The sequence below is a fragment of the Delphinus delphis genome, chromosome 8 (genome assembly GCF_949987515.2).
Source record: "Delphinus delphis chromosome 8, mDelDel1.2, whole genome shotgun sequence".
Lineage (NCBI taxonomy): Eukaryota > Metazoa > Chordata > Mammalia > Artiodactyla > Delphinidae > Delphinus > Delphinus delphis.
This window is the reverse complement of record NC_082690.1, coordinates 22,270,998-22,290,020: the sequence shown is the minus strand read 5'-3', so window position 1 is coordinate 22,290,020 and position 19,023 is coordinate 22,270,998. Positions and strand designations below refer to the sequence as shown.

The following is a 19,023-nucleotide window of genomic DNA, read 5'->3' as shown; positions in this document are numbered from 1 at the left end:
GAGACAGGAGCCAGCTCAGTGCCCTCGGGTGCTGGAGAATCCGTTTGCTGAGGCACTTGGGGCACTCTCATACATTCGAGACTTGTTTTAGTGCCAGACCCTGAGTGAAAGGGCGCTATTAAGTCCTACTTTCTGGGGACTTCCCTGGCAGTCCAGTGCTTAAGACTCCACGCCTCCACTGCAGGGGGCACAGGTTCCATCCTTGGTCGGGGAACTAAGATCCTGCAGTCCGAGTGGTGCGGCCAAAAAAAAAAAGTCCTACTTTCTGGCAGCAGGTTTAGGCTTTGGTTTCACTCAGACCATTCCAGTTGAGCCCGTGCTATAGAACTGAGACAGCGTCCAAACTGAGGGACCATCCACTGGCCCTGGTGGGAGTGGAAGACCCGGGGGAGACGGCCAAGGGCAGGAAGAGAGCAGAGCCCTCCCCACTGACTTGCCCTGCTGCCTCGGCTCCGCTTGCCTCAGGCGCTCAGTCCTGCCCCGAACGGCTGTCGTCTGTGTTTGCAACCGAGACTTCAGTAACACTGCGTTTCAATTGCTTTTTCCTTTCTTTAAAGGAAAACACTTTCAGTAAGGATGTTTTATGAACTTTCCCCTTTCCCACCAAGTTTCTCCATCATTTTGATTTTGTGTTGCCAAAAACAACCCCCCGTGTCCAGGGTACAGGCAAAAATAACAGACCTGCCTGCAGAGACCGGCCAGAACTTTAGCAGCCGGTCAAGCCCTTGACCTTCACGTTGTGCAGAACATCTTTCGGTCTGTGGCCTTCGTGAGCCAAAGGCTCAGTGCAAGGGACCAGGGCGACCTGAGCTCTAGATCCAGGGCCTCGGCCCAGCTGGGCTGGGGTCTAGAGCTTGTCAGCTGTGCCCACACCTCCAAGGTGATGCCGTGTCTGCAGTCACCAGAGCCCAGCTCCATCGCTGCCAGTCAGGGCCCCACTCAAGGTTCTGTTGTTGGCCGTCTGCTCCTTTCCACCCCACTAGTTCTTAAGTTGAGGTTTCACAGATCCCTTCGACATGCTGATGAAAGCTTTGGATCCTCTTCCTAGGAAACATATGTACACAGACATACAACTTTAGACAGATAATTTCAGGGGAGGAGTTGGTTCCTGGACCCCCTAAGGCCCATTCACGGGGTTAGAGGGGTTTCTAACCCTTGACTCAAGATTAGCAACTCGGTCTGCAACCCCTCGCGCTCTTCAGAGCTACCGTTCTGGTAGGGCCCTCCCTGCTGAGCGTTCCCATCCCTCCCTGGGTGGATCCAGGTAGGAAGAGAGCCCCCTGCTCTGCCTGCAGCCCCAGGGCACCATGGGAGGAAGTTCTGGGCTTTATGCACTACTAAATCCTGGGTGCCACATAGCTACAAAATAAATGTCACCTGCACAGGGTACAGCCGCTCTGCCCTCATTTTGGCCCCAGTGATGTCACTTCAAATACATGATAAGGCAGTACACCTGAAACTAACACAACATTGTAAATCAACTATACTCCAATAAAAATTTTTTAAATTTTAAAAAAGAAAAGAAATGACAAGGCAGAGGAGCTCTGGAGGGATGGAATATTGCCCATGGCCCATACTTTACAGTGTCCCCTTGGGAGACAGATGTGGGTCTTGACTGAAGTGAAGGGGTTGGACCCTCGCCTCAGACACTAGCCATCACTGGCAAATCACTGAGGCCAAACCCAAAAGCCCGGTCAGGCAGAGTGCGGAGCTTGCTCTGTGCCTCCAGCCGTTCGACTAAGGAGCCTTCCTGCTATAGATGTCCCAATCTGCTGGTGCAGCTGAATTCCTCTGGACCCATAGTTGCAAATACATTGATAGGGAGCATTGATAGCTGCCTTTGTATAAATTTCTAAGGGACTTTCCCAAGCGCATTGACTCAGAGCTGGTCTGATGCCGAGGTGAAGCAGGTGCAGGGCTGAGCCCCCAGGTGAGGAACCCGGATGAGAAAGGACACTGCCCATGGGAAGTGGACTCCCCCTGCAGCTGAGCCCCCAAGAGCTGGCTGGGCAGAGAGCTCAGAAAATCTGGGCCCAGAAGAAAGAGGTATCGGGGATCTGGCCTCTTGGAGGGAGAAGCCGTCGCTCTCCCTGTCAGGCAGGCTTTGAGAGCTTCTGACTCCGTCGCTCTCTTCACTCCCTGAATGGGACCTGAGATACGAAAAGGGGGCCTGACTGGGAACCCTGACCCTCAGGAGTGAGTGCATCACCACCGCGCCAGGGCCACCCACAGAGCTGGGGGGTGGAACACAACTGAACTGAGGGAAAGCCCCCAAGGCCTTTCCTAGGAGCGCGCCACGCTGTGGGGTCCCGAGTTCACAGCCGAAACGACTCCAGTCTGGGGCCCACTAGAACTGCCCTCTGGTCACTAGAGAAGCCCAAATGTTTAGTAGGGTCCCTGTGCCAGCCAAGAGAGGGTCAAAGGGCAGCCAGGCAGTTGGAGCAGGCCCCAGGGACGAAAGGGCTGGGCAAGGAGGGCCTGGCCAGGAGCAAGTTTGGGAGAACAGAGGCTAGCTTCCCCAGCCCACCCCCTGGAGCACCACTCTGGCCAGAAAGGCCCTCCAGGTAGGGTGGAGGCTACCCATTCTCTGCCAGGGACAGCCCGGGAGGCAGCGGAGAACCTCTGGCTGAGTCCTCGGCCCCTGGTACCACTCCCAGCCCTGCCGCTAACCTGGGCAAATCATTGCAAAAGCCCGTTATCCCAGTGGTAACTTGGGAACATAGACTAGCTGAGTTAACCACAACTCTACTGCAAGGTTCGGACGCAGCCTGGCCTAGCACGGCCTCCAACAAGAAAGCACTCAGCAGACCCCCAGCTCCCTTTAATGACTTGTCACAGTATCACACCTCTCCCTGTCTTGTTCTCATGTAACTCGAGCATCCCAGCACTGGACACACAAAATGGTCGCTTGAAGCCTGCAAAATCCCGTCACAGACTTAAGGGTGGACGCCCTATTCTGAGCACCTGCTCCAGGTTAAGAACCAAGAACTTTGCCCACTGAAAACTCTTCGTTTTCAGTGATGAGTTCTGGGCAGCACCAGCCGTGGGTACCACAGATGAAGGAACATCCATGAGAAGCCATGTCCCACCTAGGAGGCCGTTTTCATCCATCTCCCAAATTTTAAGGCCAAGCTCCTGGAGAGAGAAGGGCTGGAGAGCCTGGGTATCTTTCTCTGCAGAGACAGCTGCTTGCTCCCCAGCCGCCAGAGAGGAGACGGTGCCAAGAGAAGGCAGAGCCTGAGGACACTGCTCCACTGGCCCTGGGAGCGGTCCGCTGCCGACCTCCCTGACACTGATCTCTGTGATCAGTCCTCAGCTGGATTGGACGCAGGCCTCCTGTAGTCTTTCTGGGCTTAAGAGAACTAATCCTGCAACCCTGAGGTTGGCCCTTCCTTAAGGAGCTCTTAGCCTTTAGGCACCCACAGCCAAGCTCCTTCGAACCGCCCTGGAGACCCTCAGGCAGCCCTAGGCTCACCTAACCTGCCCTCGGGAGAGAAAGGACAGGACAGCAGCCCCTCCGCCCGCGGGAAGCTGGCTCCGAAGGCGAGACTCCTGTGCTGCAGGACAGTCCCCCACCTCGGGCTAGCAGGACTTCTGGTTCACCAGTTCTGGTTTAGAACACAGAGGAGAGCCAGGTGCCAGGAGTCAGAGGCCAGAGATCCTAGGGGCCCAAATGACTGAGTTCCGGGAAAATAAGGAAAATTGGAAAAACCAGAAGTAGAAACAAGGGTAAAAGGAGCAAGGAGTGCAGAAGGTGCAATCTCAGCGGAGACTGGGGGCACGGGGGCCGGGCTCCAGCCAGTGTCTGTGCGGGACAGGCTGTCAGGACAGAGAGAAGAGGAAGAGGAGGGCAGATTGGCACATCGGTGCCTGCAAGCGTCATTTATGATGCTTCCCTCGATCTGAGTCTCCGAACCCGGGCTCAGCATGGAGCCTGACTGTCCCTCGCAGCTGTTCCTTCCTGCAATAACAAGACTGACATCACTGTTGTCAGGGAAATGGTGTTTTGATTAAAATCATGTGACAGCTACTTCGTGATTCAATAAACAAATCCTCTGTTAACCCTCGCCTGACAGAGGCCCGTCAGCAGCTCTGTCATCAGAGAGCAGCCCTCGGACCGTCCACGAGGGCAGTCCCGCTGGCTCGGAGGGAAGGCCACCGTCCGCCGCCAGGAAGTAGCTGCCGAGCTGACCCAGGGTGGGCAGGGAGCACGAGGCTGCCGCACTGCTCCCTGCACGAGGCGGGGGCCACAGGCGACATCCAGAGCACAGACGGCTCCGCAGACAACAAGGGCCAGTCTGGGAGGAACCAAGTAGACACCCTTCGTCAAAGGAACTGGCTCTCACCCCTTGCGGTCATTCCCTCTTGGACTAAGGGGCAGGCCAGAGCCCTGGGATGTCAAATGGCTCCCGTGGGGCCCAGAGGCCAGTGGACTTTGGAGGCAGTTCCCAGGGCTCTCGGGACCCTCTGACCCCATCGGGGCAGATGGGTGAATTTGCTATGGGCCACGGACAGTGAGTGAGTGAGGGGTTAAGAACGATTTCTGGTTTGCAGTTGGATGACTTCCTGGATCACTCACTTGGCTGCTGGCCCCTGACACGCAGGGCTCTGCCTGGCAACAGTCAACTCCCTTTCATCTCACCCTCGAGTCCTTTTCCTTAAGTGAAACAAACGCGGGGAAGGCTCCCTGAGTCATGGGGCAGGGGATTTTTCTGGGTTAAGTGATCTGCAACCTCAGAGGCCTAGCAGTGCCTCTTGCCTCCGTTGCTGGAAAAGACGTCCAAGTAGACACGACAGGGTTGGGGGGAGTTTCTTGACCAGCTGAGAAACAGAGCTGCCAGCACCTACCACACTGCTGCGAGGATTCAGTGAGGTTTTGCCAGGTGCCTGACAAGATGCCTGCACAGTTACCAAGGCTCGAGGTTCGAGGAACAGCAGCTAATACTGTTTCCCCAGTTTGTGGCCATCAGGGGCCGCCTAGAGACCTGGCAAGTCTGCCACAGAGGGCTCGCCTCAACTATTCCACTTGCAGATCAAAGGCAAACCGTGCATTTAATGGTATGGCCAGTTGACCCTGAGTGTGTAGGAAAACATAACTCCTTTCTTCCCAGGGAAGTCTGTGGCTTAGGTCTAAAAAGTTGTGACTATTATGCCTACTCTTTCGGCCACGGTCTCTTCTCTGAGGCCAAGTTCAGTGAAACAGAGGTACGGACGAAAGAGCCCAGGGCTGCTGAGGCTGTAAGCAGCACTGTCACCTCGGCACTTCCTCCCGCGGGGCAGCCACTGCAGGAACAGCCGGGAGCTGCTGGCCCTGGGAGAACAGTGCACAGCGCGGCAGGGAGGGGAGAACATTCTGAGATGAAAGACTACAGTTCAGGGCCTGGACAATAGCACAAGGTTCGCATGGCCCCAGTTCACAGAAAATGAAGGAAAAGCCATGAAGATTTATAAGACAAACTTTTTTTTTAAACATCTTTATTGGAGTATAATTGCTTTACAATGGTGTGTTAGTTTCTGCTTCATAACAAAGTGAATCAGTTATACATATACATATGTTCCCATATCTCCTCCCTCTTGCGTCTCCCTCCCTCCCACCCTCCCTACCCCACCCCTCTGGGTGGTCACAAACCACCTAGCTGATCTCCCTGCGCTATGCGGCTGCTTCCCACTAGCTATCTATTTTACATTTGGTAGTGTCCATGCCACTCTCTCACTTTGTCCCAGCTTACCCTTCCCCCTCCCCATATCCTCAACTCCATTCTCTAGTAGGTCTGTATCTTTATTCCCATCGTTAGAAGCTTCACCAAGCAAACCCACTGGAGTGGGTGCGAAAATACCATTATCTTCCAAATAAACTAAATGCAGCCTGACATCAGCACAGGGCAGCCAGACCCTCTGTGCTGTTCTTCTGAACATATCTGTAGGTCATAAATCACCCTCCTAACAAACAGCCCCAGGGCAGTGGCCGGCACCAACTTTGCCGAACTTGAACTTTGGCATACCTCCTCCAGAGGGGCGTCAAGTGGGGCCTGTAAAACGTTCGCACTCTTACCCAGTAAAATTGACAGAAGTGGTTTTTTCCTTGAATGGAAGTGACCACCTGAGAGGAACTGTAGCAAATGAGAACTGTCTATTCTGTGAGGTGAGTGGGAACAGCAACCCTTCAGCCAACCACCTCTGTCCTCTGCATGGGGGCAGAGCCACACGAGTGACAGAGCGCTGGCAAGCCCACCCCACCCCTCAGAAAGCATTCCCAGAAGGAAGGACAAGAAGCAGGGCAACAGGCTTTAAAAATACACTCCCGTGGCCCTCAAAACGTGACCGTCCCCTCAGGGAGCGAGGTAAAGATCTGGCTTCGCTGCCTCGCTGGCTGCCCTCTACCCACACCTCGGCCCAGGCAAGGAAGGGAAGGACTCAGGCCAGGAGTGTCTGCAGCACTTACCTTCCCAGTGTCCTCTCTGGGTCTCAGGAAGTGGTTCTTGTCAGCCCCAGGGGTGCTGGGCTCTCCACTGTCCTTCACAGGAAAATCTAGCTTCCTCAGCCTTTGGGCCACCACTAGAGACACAGACAGCGGACTGTAACTGTCCCAACCAGGCCACGTCCCCCTAAGCCCACCTGCGATGCCTCAGGTGTTCCAACCCTGCAGTGGGGAAGCACGTGGGTCTCTGTGCAGAGAGCTGGTTCACCCCAGGACCTCACTGAAGGCGCCTTTTCCTCGAGAGCCATGGAAAGTGCTACCCCGCAGGACCACTGGTACCGGCTGGGTGATCCCTCAGGTCTGGATCACTGACAGCCTACAGAGCCCCAGACAAACAGTTCGGACTCCTTTCAGAACTGACATCAGTTTGAGACAACAACTCTGAATAAAGAAATGACTTGGCTTCTCTACCCAATGAGTAATTAAACTCTCTTCATCCTCCAGAAGATTTCCATCTCAACTGAACATTATATAATTTCCTGGAAACAGCAGGCTCGTGGAGGCAAACGGGGAATAGTGAGACTATTCTAGGTACAAAAAAAAAGACTGGAGACATGTGAGTGAACAGGAGAGAGGAGCAAGGAACTGGATGGAAACAGGAATATGAGAGAATCAGAGAGAAACAATTACATAACATCAGAGCACAAGCGCTTCATTGTTCAACCAAGGAGAACAAGGTGACAGCTCCTTCTCCCTCCAGTTTACATCCAGGCAGTGCAGAAAGGAGGCTTTAAGACAAGAATGCCAGGAGGAAAAAAAAAGGGTCAGAGGAATTTAAGTGAAAGGCAAGAAACGAGCACCCGACTTGTTTGGCCACCCTGCCCTGCCATCCCCAGGGGGATGGGACCAATGTGATTTCTACAGGAAAGATTTTTAACTCCATAACAACACAGCGATTAATAAAATTGCAACAAGCCAGCATTACCACAGCCTAACCATTGGGTCAGGAATGACACATCTGATTCCCCTGGAGGTCCACGCAAGTATCTTGGATGCTTGGATAAGACAGCTCAAAGGTCAGGCTGCCATCTCTGTTGAGTCAAGACAAGCTGTCCAGCAAAGACCCCCAGGGCCTAGGATCACCGTGGCCAAGCTGTGATATTTCTGTGAGCTGAGGGCTATTATATCAACAAAGTCTCGTTAGAAACCATATATTAACCTGTTTCTTCTTATGAAACAGAATGCACTTCAGGTCCCTATCTTCATGGCAGCACAGGCAGACAAACAAGATCTGGTCTCTTAAGCCTGTGAGGGCTAAACCCCATAAATATTGTAGAAAGAAACACTAAGGTGAATTCCACTACTGATGAGACTTTCATTGACATATGTTGTATATATCTCTGCTTCACTTTCCTAGTCAATCAAACAACTGCTGTAAACTGCCTAGGATGGATAAGTATGGCAGTGCTTAGTCCAGGCATTGTACAATCCAAGTGGAACGGGGACTGGAGAAGGGCCACAAAAAGCTCGTTTCTTAAAAGCAGTGAAATTCCTTCATTGTGTCGACAGGGTAATGAGAAGCAGTTTGGATGACTTGTTCAACACACAAAACACACCAGAGCACGTTTTAGAAATTAACTGAACATATTTTTATTGAGCACCTACTATGTACACCAGACACTGATCTAGGTGCTGGTGCTACAGATACAGCAGAAGACAAAATAGACAAAAATCCCAGCCCTTGCAGAGCTCCTGGAGCTTACATTCCAGTGAAATCAAGACAAGAAAACTAATCCATGGAGAAAATGACAAAGTTATGAGCCAAAGAACAATTCTTCTGAGGAGTAACAAAAGGGATTCCCTATTGTTTAAGTCAGAAAGAAACAATGAAGTCCCTTTGGGGTCACCCAAAAAGATAGGGCCCTGCTGAGCTCCCTGACCCAGACTGAGAAAGCAAGGGCTTGCTGTCTACCCTTTACCACAGTTTCAGGGTAGAGGTCAATGCACAGGGCTCCCCAGGGGGTCCACTAGGCCATTTAAAAGTCTATCCCCAAACCAATGGCATTTCCAACCAGAGGAAAGCAAGGGTTGTGCAAATTTGTTTCAATCAAGACAACAGTCTCTCAAATATGAAATTCAATGAAGACAAACAAAACCTGCAGATAATAAAAAAACAAAAAGAACCATGAAACTAAAATTGTTTACAGCATAATAGTTTAAGATGTTAAAATGAGAATGTAGAAGAGATTATTGCCTAGGAAAGTATTTAATCCTTAGCCCAAAAGTAATAAAATAGAAACATACTATAAACTAGCTTGGCAGTTTTAAATGCAGGCAGGTAATTCTGATTTTAAAAGTTCTGTTTTTCCAAGGTAAAACAAACTTGAAAGTATTTGGTCAAACTTGGTTTTATGAAATGGTTTAATGTACAAAGTTTTCTAGGAGTCTTTGGACCTTCACAAAACAGAACAGGGCTCGCTGGGTTTAAGAGACTGTGAATGAAAGAAAACAGTCTGAAAACCAAAACGGAAACAAGCAAACTACATAGCGAGATGCACTGAGAGAAAAAAAAAGCTACAATAAAACCTCATTAATTAAAAATGCATTAGGGACAAGTTGAGTTTGATCAGGTGAAAAATGTTCATAAATTTTAAAGAAAAAATATTTAAATTATCCATTAAATACATATGTATATATATCAGAGATAAAGAGTAAATTGAATGCATCTAAATAAAGGTGTGGCCTCACAAAGATCCTCACGGAAGGTATTTTAATATAATTGAAAAGAGTGATTAGTAACTAGCATATCAAGTGGTAAACGGGTGCTTTTTAAGGAGCGTTAAAATTGTTTAAGTAGTTCAGACCCAACAGGCTTCCTCACGTACTATCAATTTGCTTCAGCAAACCCTTCAGCTTAACTCATTATCTTCAATTCCAGGAGGAACTAATGAGGTTTTACTGTAAAAGTAGAAAAACAAACATTTCAAATGATAAGATTCCAGCATCACCTATACCAAAAAATTAGTAATGAAACTTCAGTTTGGAAAGCTACTACTGTACAATGTAGCAAGGACCAAATGTTCACACAGCCGGAAGGAGAACCAGGCAAAGAGCAGGAAATCCTCACAGTGGATTATACCAGTGGTTCCTTTACTCATTAGAAATACAACTGCAATCTTACAGTCAAACAGTAGAACCACTGCTTACTAGGAGGCACTAGATTTTAAGTTTCTCAGCGGGAAAGAGTATTTTTGAACGCAGTCACAGTGGGGAGCTGTGGAAAATGAGTTAGGTTTCAACATGACACATTAGCAGCAAGATGCATCTGCACTTCAGGTTTATGAATGACATGATTACAGTCAAAATCGAGCAAAGAAGAACCAAAACAACCAATACATGAACCCTGAGCTTCCACATTCCCCTTTCAGGTGAGACACTGAGGCAGACCATCACTACCCAGGAAAATATGGCTCTCACTACAGTTAAACCTCAATGTGTCTCCCAAGCGGAGTGCTTATCAAATAAGTTATTCTAAACCATGTATATTTCACTTTGGAATGATGGAGACACACAGATACATATAAACATCAAAAGGATCACTCTGTTCCACATCTGGGTCCAAACCTGTCCAGGCTTGGTGGAATATTAAGTGGCCGGGGCCTGGTTAAACAATGAGGATGCAGGAGATCAGATGGTGCTAAATAAATCATTAGGAGACAACCAAGAAATGACCGTGCAAGTGTCAGGAATTGGTCACAACCAATAAGAACAGTTAAAATATAATTATCCCAACAAGGAAGACAAGTAAAAAACAATCTTTAGAAAGAATCGAGTCACTGAAATTTGATTTCTTCTTAGTTGTTGCCATTTGTTCAGATGAGGTCTTGAAGGTTTTCCATTTTTTCTCTCCACCCAGTTCAAGAACACATGGACTAGAAACCTGTGATAAGAATTTAGTAAAGTCTTTCCCCTCCTCTTCTTCATTATGCCAATGCAAGCACTAGAAAATTCCAAACAAAAGCAAATTAGTGGTACAGAAAGTTCATGAACTATCTATGCGAACATTAAGCACAACAAAAATGACCCAAAAGCATAAGACTATGTATGAGCTTCTCACTGTGGTCAGTTTCTTTACTGTCAGGCTAATCAAAAGTTAAACTTTAAAAACTAATTAAAATCCAAACAAAAAACTGTTCTTACCAGTAAGAATCACATCCCTACCCAGCCCTAGGAATTGGGAAAATGGCCAGCTCAGTGGTGGGCCAAGAAGCTTCTACCCAAAGAGAAGACGAGCATTCCGGGAGCTTACCACCTCCCAGGTCCAGATGCTCATCGCCTGGCCCACTTAACACCACTCATACCCCATTAGCCGAAGCAAAAGCTGGAAGGCAGAAAACAGACATACCACTTATAGCTTCCTGTGCAAAGTACTTGACATCCACGTCTTCATCTTGGCCTAGCTTCTGTAGCACCGGCTTAACTTCCTCCTGCAAAGCACTAAAATGCAATGGTATCATCTGTGAGAGGCAGTCTTCTGAGCCAGAGGAATGCTTTATGGTGTGTGTGTATATATATATTTGCTCTATGGTAATTTTTAAAGTTTAAAATTTTTAAAAAAATCTTAAAACACCTACAATATAAACTTGACAAGTATTAAATAATTTCTCAGGTTCTCTGTAGAATTAGCTTCGAACAATTATCCACATATGTACACAGCTTAAAGTCAGAGTACACACACTCAAAACTGGTTGTTAAATTACTCTATTATTTTCTTTAACCAATCCCACATCTTAGGTGAAGTGAAAATCACCGAATTTAATTTTAGCTATTTCTGCCTATATGGGGTGAAATTTTAAAAGTATTTAAAAAAAAGAATAATACTAAAATCTTACTTGGTATCTAGAACTGGTCCAATTTTCTGCAGCGATTTGGCCACATTGAATCGGACATTTGCTACTTGGTCTCTTGCCATTTTCAATACAACAGGCAGCATCTGCTTAGTGGTTATTTCCTGACCACAGGCTTCAGATAGTGCCTAGAAAAAGAAATAAGACAGCACATTAAAAACACTTTTATTTTTCTAAATATCCCCAAATCTAAAGAGACAATATTTAATAAGAAAGTAACTGGCCAACAGGAAAATGTTTCTAGTGTGAGCATGTGAATGAAGGATACAAGGTAGCAAAGAATCCCAGAATTAGACCAGCATTCACAACTGACTTGACTACAGATTTTAACACAAATTGAAAAATTGACATTTTTCTCTCATCTCCTAACTGTCCAAATTAATCAGTATAAGAAATATAGTCCAAATAGAAGGCAACATATTCAGAATTCATAATACAGTACTGAACAACTGGTTTAACATCTGAGCTTAGCAATAACAGCTATGTAATACTTACATTAATGCAGAATAGAGTGGTCATTCTGTGCAGGTAATTAGGATCATTTGCCATTACTAACACTTTGGGAACGATGGTATTTTGGGCCCACTCTGTACCAAACTTCTGCACTAGTTTCACGAGGCCGTTGGTGGCAGCTTCACGGATGGCGTACACTGCAGAAGGGGTGAAGGTCACGTTGTGGTGCTGCTCAGAGCGTGAGCACAACCTAGTTTACTTCTACTTACATCATCATCAAAGGTGGACCAAAAATAAAACTCTGTAAACACTCCAATTTAGTCAGACTGAAGTGGCAAGCATGCTCAGCCATGACTCCTAGTATGCTGATTTGGTCTTATTACAGTTTCAAAATGTATAGAATGTCCAAGGAAAAGGGAGGTAAGGAGCTCATTATACACATCACTAATTAATTGGCAAATATGAGTGCCAACTATGTGCTATGTGTTACAGAAAGAATGCATAAGATACTGCCCTCAAAGATCACACACTTTAGCAGAAAAACGAAAGCTAATGCGTTCCAAGAAGTCATGTGATCTAAGCCTGATTATAATGAAGCATGAAATTGTATACTAAAGACCCTGAGGGCTGTAGGAGTTTAGAGGACAGAGAACAGGGAGATCTGGGAAGGCTTCGGGAAAGAGAGGCCTTGCACTGGGTCTTAAAGATTAGGGAGGATTTGTGTAAATGGAGAGAAGAGGGGAGGAATTCCTGGAAAGGCCAAAAAAATTTACCCAGGGCACAAAGGAAAAAACTGGAATCTGGGAGACTGTAAGGTTGAACAGTTAGGGTGGAGCCAGAACACAGAGCATCATGAAAGCTAAATTTAGACTTTGTAAGAAAACCAATGATGGGTTTTTAAAGCAAAGTTGTGACCCTATGACCAATGTGGTATTTTAGCAAGATTATTCCAGCAGCAGCAAGAACAGCTGAGAGAATGACAGAGAGGGGCTATTTAGAGGCCTCTGCTGTCATCTATACAACAGCAAATAAAAACTTAAGACTGACTTGCTTTTTTTTCCCTTAAAACTGTTTGTTGAGACAACATGTCAAATGTCTTCTATGAATATATGTGCCTGCTTTAACCTCATAATTCCCTATGAGGTCATTTAGCAAAGATGTCATAAATCTAGATCATAAAGGCCTGAGCTACGATCTTCTCAACAACTAGTTGCTACATACAGCACTCAGCAAAGACCGGTGTGGCAAGGCTTCACTTTGCGTGTCCGATACGACTCAAAATTTGGGTTTGGATAACAAATCTAGAGTGGTGGGTACTGACTCCTTATTCTACTTCTCTCTCCAGATGGGCCCAACCCTCCTGGGTGACAGCTGTGGCTTAACAGCTATCCAAGCCACAGCTCTGATCCTGGACAATTTCTACAAGGCTTTCAGACAGGAAATACCCAGCTCTTCCCAGCCCATAGATCCTTTTAGGTAACGCCACTGATGAGAACAGGCAAGGCAGCTTAGCCAAGGAACTATATAATTTATTACCAACATGCAACCTGACCAAAGCCTGTGGGAGCAGCAACCTGCCAGGAATATCTAGAAGCACTCGCTAAGGAGCAGCTCAAGTGAACTGTTCTACCCCTAACACAAATTCCCTCCCTTCACACTCACATTCTTTGTCTTGGGCACACCGTCCCCCCCACCCCCGCCCCCCAACCAACCTCTTCCCATCTGCGTCTTCTCCTCTCATTGTTTTTTTTATTTGCCTGAGATTTTTCTCATCCTAATGCCATTACCACAGGGAAGGGATCTCACTGCCAGAGTAACCAGAGACAGAGCGCTCGGCCTTGACCCAGACCTTAACTGCACTCAACTCTACTTGGCCAGATGCCTACTATGTTCTTGGCTTCTCTCAATTTTGCTGTGAAAAGAATGCAAACCATTCCACGGTTCTGCCTCTCCTCTCTGCTTGTTTTGTCTCTCTCCCTCCCTCTTCTTCCCTCTCCCCTCAAGGTCTGGCTGACTTGCAACGTTCCTCTGAATTTCTAACACACTCTATATGCTCACTAACTTTGGTACTTTTCCCTTCCTCCTATAAAAAATAAATTCCCCTTCTAAATTCCTCCCTCTCGCCAATACTATCCACTCAACCGTGGGAAGAGAAGTAAGTGATGCTTTCTTCCTTATGGTTCTCTGGATTTTTCACAATATCCTTTTAGTAGTTTAATAAGCGGAAAAAAGTTTCCAAAAATTTAATTGATCATTGATCACTACACGGCAGTTATCTAAAATGTGAAAACAAAACCCCATGTGATTAAGTATAGAACAATTTCAGAGCTGACGTTTCATTGGTTCAAAGAATTTCATTGGTTCAAATTTGCAATGCCCACTTAAGTATGCTACTGCAGAAAAAGACACAAGGGTCTCTGTTGCTCCCAAATTGGAAAAAAAAAAAAATCAGAAAAAAAGGAAGTATTAATTAACCTGCATCGACAGAACAATCCTACATGGAAAAGGTGTCAGGAATTCAATTCTTCGTGGAACAGGAGGATTTTAAAAGTTCCTCAAAATAAATCTATAACACTAACTTTCCAAGAAAGTATGAACTGATCTTCTGGGACTCACTAACATTAAATATTTATCAGAAATAATATAAACACTTTATTTCTAAAAAGAGAAGACTGCCTTTCCTATGATTTGCCAAACCTCTGTTTCATTTAAGAAGAAAAAAATTAAGCCATAAAAAGGTAACTTTGGAGGACAAGAAAAATAGAAATAAAATCTTCACAATCTAGTTTGAAAACAATGAAATTATCTACATATATACGCCTTTATGAGATTTGCATTTTGTTCACACCCATCCTCTTCACTTCCTTAACCATATGATCTCCCATATGATCCAACTATGCCCTCAGCAAAACCACCTACATGTACAAGCAGACACAACATCCCCACTCCGCCCAAAGAGTCACCCATAAGCACCCACAGAGATACGTTCAGTACATAAAGTATATATAAGAAGCTCTGGAACTGAAGCAGGATACCCATCTTATCCACCAAAATATTGAACCAAAGTTCACAGGACACTGTAAGTCCTCAGGGCCCTCATCTGAACAGATCTCAGACCACACCGAAGCTGCCAGGTCTAGACATGGGGCTGGCACTGGACCTCACTGGTACAGAGGGAACCCCTCCTACCCACTTCTGCCCAGCAGACAAGAGGAGATACCCAGACCTGAGACCTTGTCAAAAAGTCAACTGCTAACAAGTTAACATGAAGTGTCTTTATATAAAACATGAATTGCCTGTATATTTTGATAAGCAGCAGTTCCAGCTTTTATTTGTAACACAGTATGTGGCACTAGAGGAAAAAGATTCTGTGACTGTTGAATTATGCTATAAATGCAAAGAAAAGGTAAAATACTAAAAAAATCTATTTTGTAAATGCTGTCCTATCTGACCCTGCCCTGAGTTCTCAGCTCTCCCTCTCTTAGTATCATGGCAGCAGCAGCCAGGGTAGGGGAAGTAAGCATGCCCTTCACGCAACCAGAAATCTGGGACCTCTCTATCCTAGGTCACAGCTGACGTCTTTCACTCCTAGACACCTTCATTGCACCACTGTATACCTCCTTCTCTATGTCACCTCAAAGAAGACAAGTAGCCATTTCTTCCCCCTAGGCCTTTCTTCTGATTCCAATCCCTGTCCAATCCAGTCTACAGTGGCTGAAGACACAAAGATGGCATGGCCGAGTAGAAGACCTTGAGATAAGAAAGGAATGAATATGTGTGTAGAAGAGACAGCCTGAAAATAATGTAATAGAATGAGAAATAGGGCAAACAGATTTTTCAATGAAGAAAATAAAATTTAAGATAGAAAAAAACTGGTAGAAAATTGAAATGTCAAACTTGTGCTCAGAAAAAGCTAACTGGATTTTAATGAAAGCCTGTCTTCATCCCTGTACTGGTAAAACAAAATATGGTCAGATTAGGATTCCTTTCTAAAAAGAAAATATATGAACAAAATGGGATATATGCAAAAACATGGGCCTTCCATTAACTTATTTACTTACCATGGTCCACAAGCCAGGCCATACATAAAGAATTCAGCTTCTCATCAAAGAATTCCACACCCTATGGATACAGAAGATTCCATTAACAAACGTCTCCAAAGTTTAGAAATCAAGATGTACTATTTATATTACACCAGTGTGACCTGAAAGCTAAAAAAAATGACTTATTTCCAAATAAGCTGAATTCATGGACCAGCCAGAAAAAGAATACCATGAGATTTGATTTACAAACTGTAAACCTATTTTTACTGGATAGAAGTCATAAAGAAGAGCAGAAGTGAGTCGGCCCAGGCACTGCTGAGTGGGAGGGAACAGAGTGGCCTGGAGCCAGATGCAACACTGCAGATGAGCAGGAAGAGTGTAGCATGCACAGGCTGCCAAACAATCTCTAGAATATTTGTAAAAATGAATCACCAGGAAAATACCAGTCAGTAATATTAATAATTCTCAAATTTTCCCCCTTTTGGTTAATATCATAATAAATCCTTAAGGATAAAGAACGTGACATCAAGAGACAGACTTATCTCCAGCTAAAGAGAGTACTCTGGGATCCATGGGAGAAAGCAGAGAGAGAATAAAGCAGGCACAAGAGTACAGTGAAGTGGTCCCAGCACAGTCACAGTGGAACCATCCTACTTCTCTCCACCACTGCTCTCCCCCACAACGGTGGCCGCACCAGCACAGGCTGCAGACAAGCTCCTCGAGCTGATTTGCACGGACCCAGCACCGTGGGACGTCACATCATGTGGGCGATCGCTGTGAACTGTGCTTTCCCAGCACCCTCCTCTTGAAGTCTACGCGTTCACAGTCTTTAGCTTCTTTGGATCCTAAGAAGTTTCTGACCAGTGATTATGTATTTTCAATAAAGAAATGTAATTAAAGTGCTTTGAATATATGATAAAATGGCTTCATAATACTAGATTATGAACAGGTTTTATTTTAGCACACCCTTAGATTATTACCATGTCCGCTCTCAAAGACTTATTTTTCGTTTCAGATCATGGATTTTTCTTGAGTCTTAATTAACTTTTATTTCCTGACTCTTGTGGTTTAGCCTTACTTTCACTCACCATGGTCCATAAGCCAGGCCATACATAAAGTCTTGAAAAAATTTTATAAGTTGACTACCTGAAATAAAAGTCTTTTACAGATTTTTTTTTTAAGGATAAAATATATAATAATAACAAGAAGTTGAAGTTGTATAACAAAACGTTTCTGACTGATGCATGTCACCTCTGCTAGACAAGCATGAGGCAGCCAAAGTCACCAGGTGCCTGTTTCCATACTCCTCCGGAGAGCTATCAACCTTTGCAGGCTTCCCAGGTCTGGGAGGGACAGAGGTTCAAGAAATGGTACTAAAATTCACCCTCCCTTCTGGACAGTTATTTCAATCTTTAGCAAACCAGTTAAGCACTGCTGCTTTCGACTCCGGAGAGGTGATTCATGACAGTCACCAGTGAAGAACAGAAGATGACTCTCAGTACTCGGGAATGGCAGAGGGAAAAAAACTGACAGGATGACTTTGCCTGACCCCATCAGCTATATAGGTATCCTCCACTTTTCGAAAGTTCACTTTATATCACTTCACTTTTACAAAAGAGCTGTAAAACAATACGTGTCTTCACTAACCAAAAGAAATCTGAAGGGGATTTTTTTAACAAAAAAAGGTGAAAACAGCATTCAGCATTTGTCTTGCAGTGAGTCAACAAGCCCTTCGACAGGCAGTGTGCACCACAGCAGCAAGAGTGGCCCCGCCAAGCTCCTTCCCCTAGAACTACACTCAGCATCTCAGCATCAGGCCGCCATTGCTTTGAACTGTGCCTGTGAGCATCTGTGCTTTATCTTGATTTACTTCCTGTATCTGTTAGCAAGATGTGTCCTATGGTAATTGCTTCTTCGCTTTGTGCCATTTCAGCTTACAAAAGCTTTCTTAGGAATGCTCTACTTTCAAACAGTGGGGGAAACCTGTACACTGATAATCTTTGGCATCCATTTTGAAGAATGGGACACTTCAAATTTGATAAAACATATGACGTCACACACATGCACAGACACATCTCATAAACTAAGTATACCAAAATAACAATACAAATTCAGTGATCCAAGAAAAGAAAAAAGAAATCCCATATGCTATGATATGAAAGGAACAGAAGTGGGGTTGAAAGAGGGGAAACAAACTGTATTAATGTTGGCTATAAACTGACATATTACGAGCTTTCTCAAAAAATTTTCAGGTATTCATTTTCTTAACAGTCAACAAATGCTAAGTGCCTGATTAATGCCAGGCACTGCACTATGGTAAGCACTGGAAATAAAACACTGAACACAGTCCCTGCCCTAAAAGACATCAGTTGTCTATCTCCTCAACTAGATTTTAACAGACAGTTATAATATACTATAGTAAGTGCAACCAACATGGTGAGGGCACATCAAATTTAGAACTGATGAGGCTATCTACTAAAAAAGAAAGGGAAGGATGTGGCTATAAAACCCAGCACTGAGGGCTTCCCTGGTGGCGCAGAGGTTGAGAGTCCGCCTGCCGATGCAGGGGACACGGGTTCGTGCCCCGGTCCAGGAAGATCCCACATGCCGTGGAGCGGCTGGGCCCGTGAGCCATGGCCGTTGAGCCTGCGCGTCTGGACCCTGTGCTCCACAGGGGGAGAGGCCACAACAGTGAGAGGCCCGCGTACCGCAAAAAAAAAAAAAAAAAAAAAACCCAGCACTGAAATTTTAATGAATTTAAGATCAGTACAACTATCCATGAATCTCAAACAGTAATGTGATAATGTAGACTTTGGCCAAAATACTAGCATTACAAACTTCAACACTCCTTTTTTGTATGGAGAGCCCTCAACTCCCTTTAACCAGAATGTAGGAAAAGTGGTAACCAGAGACATTTTGCACAGAATATAGGCAAACAGGGAAGCCTCCCTGAGCAAAAGTCAAAACTGATTTATCTCAAAACCATACTTCCCTTTCTTCTGAGATAAATATTCCTTAAATCACAGAGACATTTAGTAGCACAAAATCTATGTGACATAAACCAAGAAATTAATTATATTCTTCTATGGCTTTGCTTTCAGATAGTGGGGAGGTGAAATGTGTTTCTATAATACCTTTTTATTAGAAGTTAATGCAGGGCTTCCCTGGTGGCGCAGTGGTTGGGAATCCACCTGCCAATGCA

At 45.6% G+C, this 19,023-nt stretch overlaps 1 protein-coding gene across 1 annotated transcript in view; it reads right to left on the bottom strand.

The window, feature by feature from the left end:
- Positions 1 to 19,023, bottom strand: part of PPP2R1B (protein phosphatase 2 scaffold subunit Abeta) — a 36,045-nt gene that overhangs the window by 3,725 nt on the left and 13,297 nt on the right. Inside the window, exons 11-15 of the mRNA XM_060017981.1 lie at positions 15,840 to 15,900; positions 11,821 to 11,975; positions 11,311 to 11,453; positions 10,824 to 10,915; positions 6,443 to 6,555 (exon numbers count right to left, since the gene is read on the bottom strand). Coding sequence (XP_059873964.1) covers positions 6,443 to 6,555; positions 10,824 to 10,915; positions 11,311 to 11,453; positions 11,821 to 11,975; positions 15,840 to 15,900 — 564 coding nt within the window. The remainder of the gene's footprint in view (positions 1 to 6,442; positions 6,556 to 10,823; positions 10,916 to 11,310; positions 11,454 to 11,820; positions 11,976 to 15,839; positions 15,901 to 19,023) is intronic.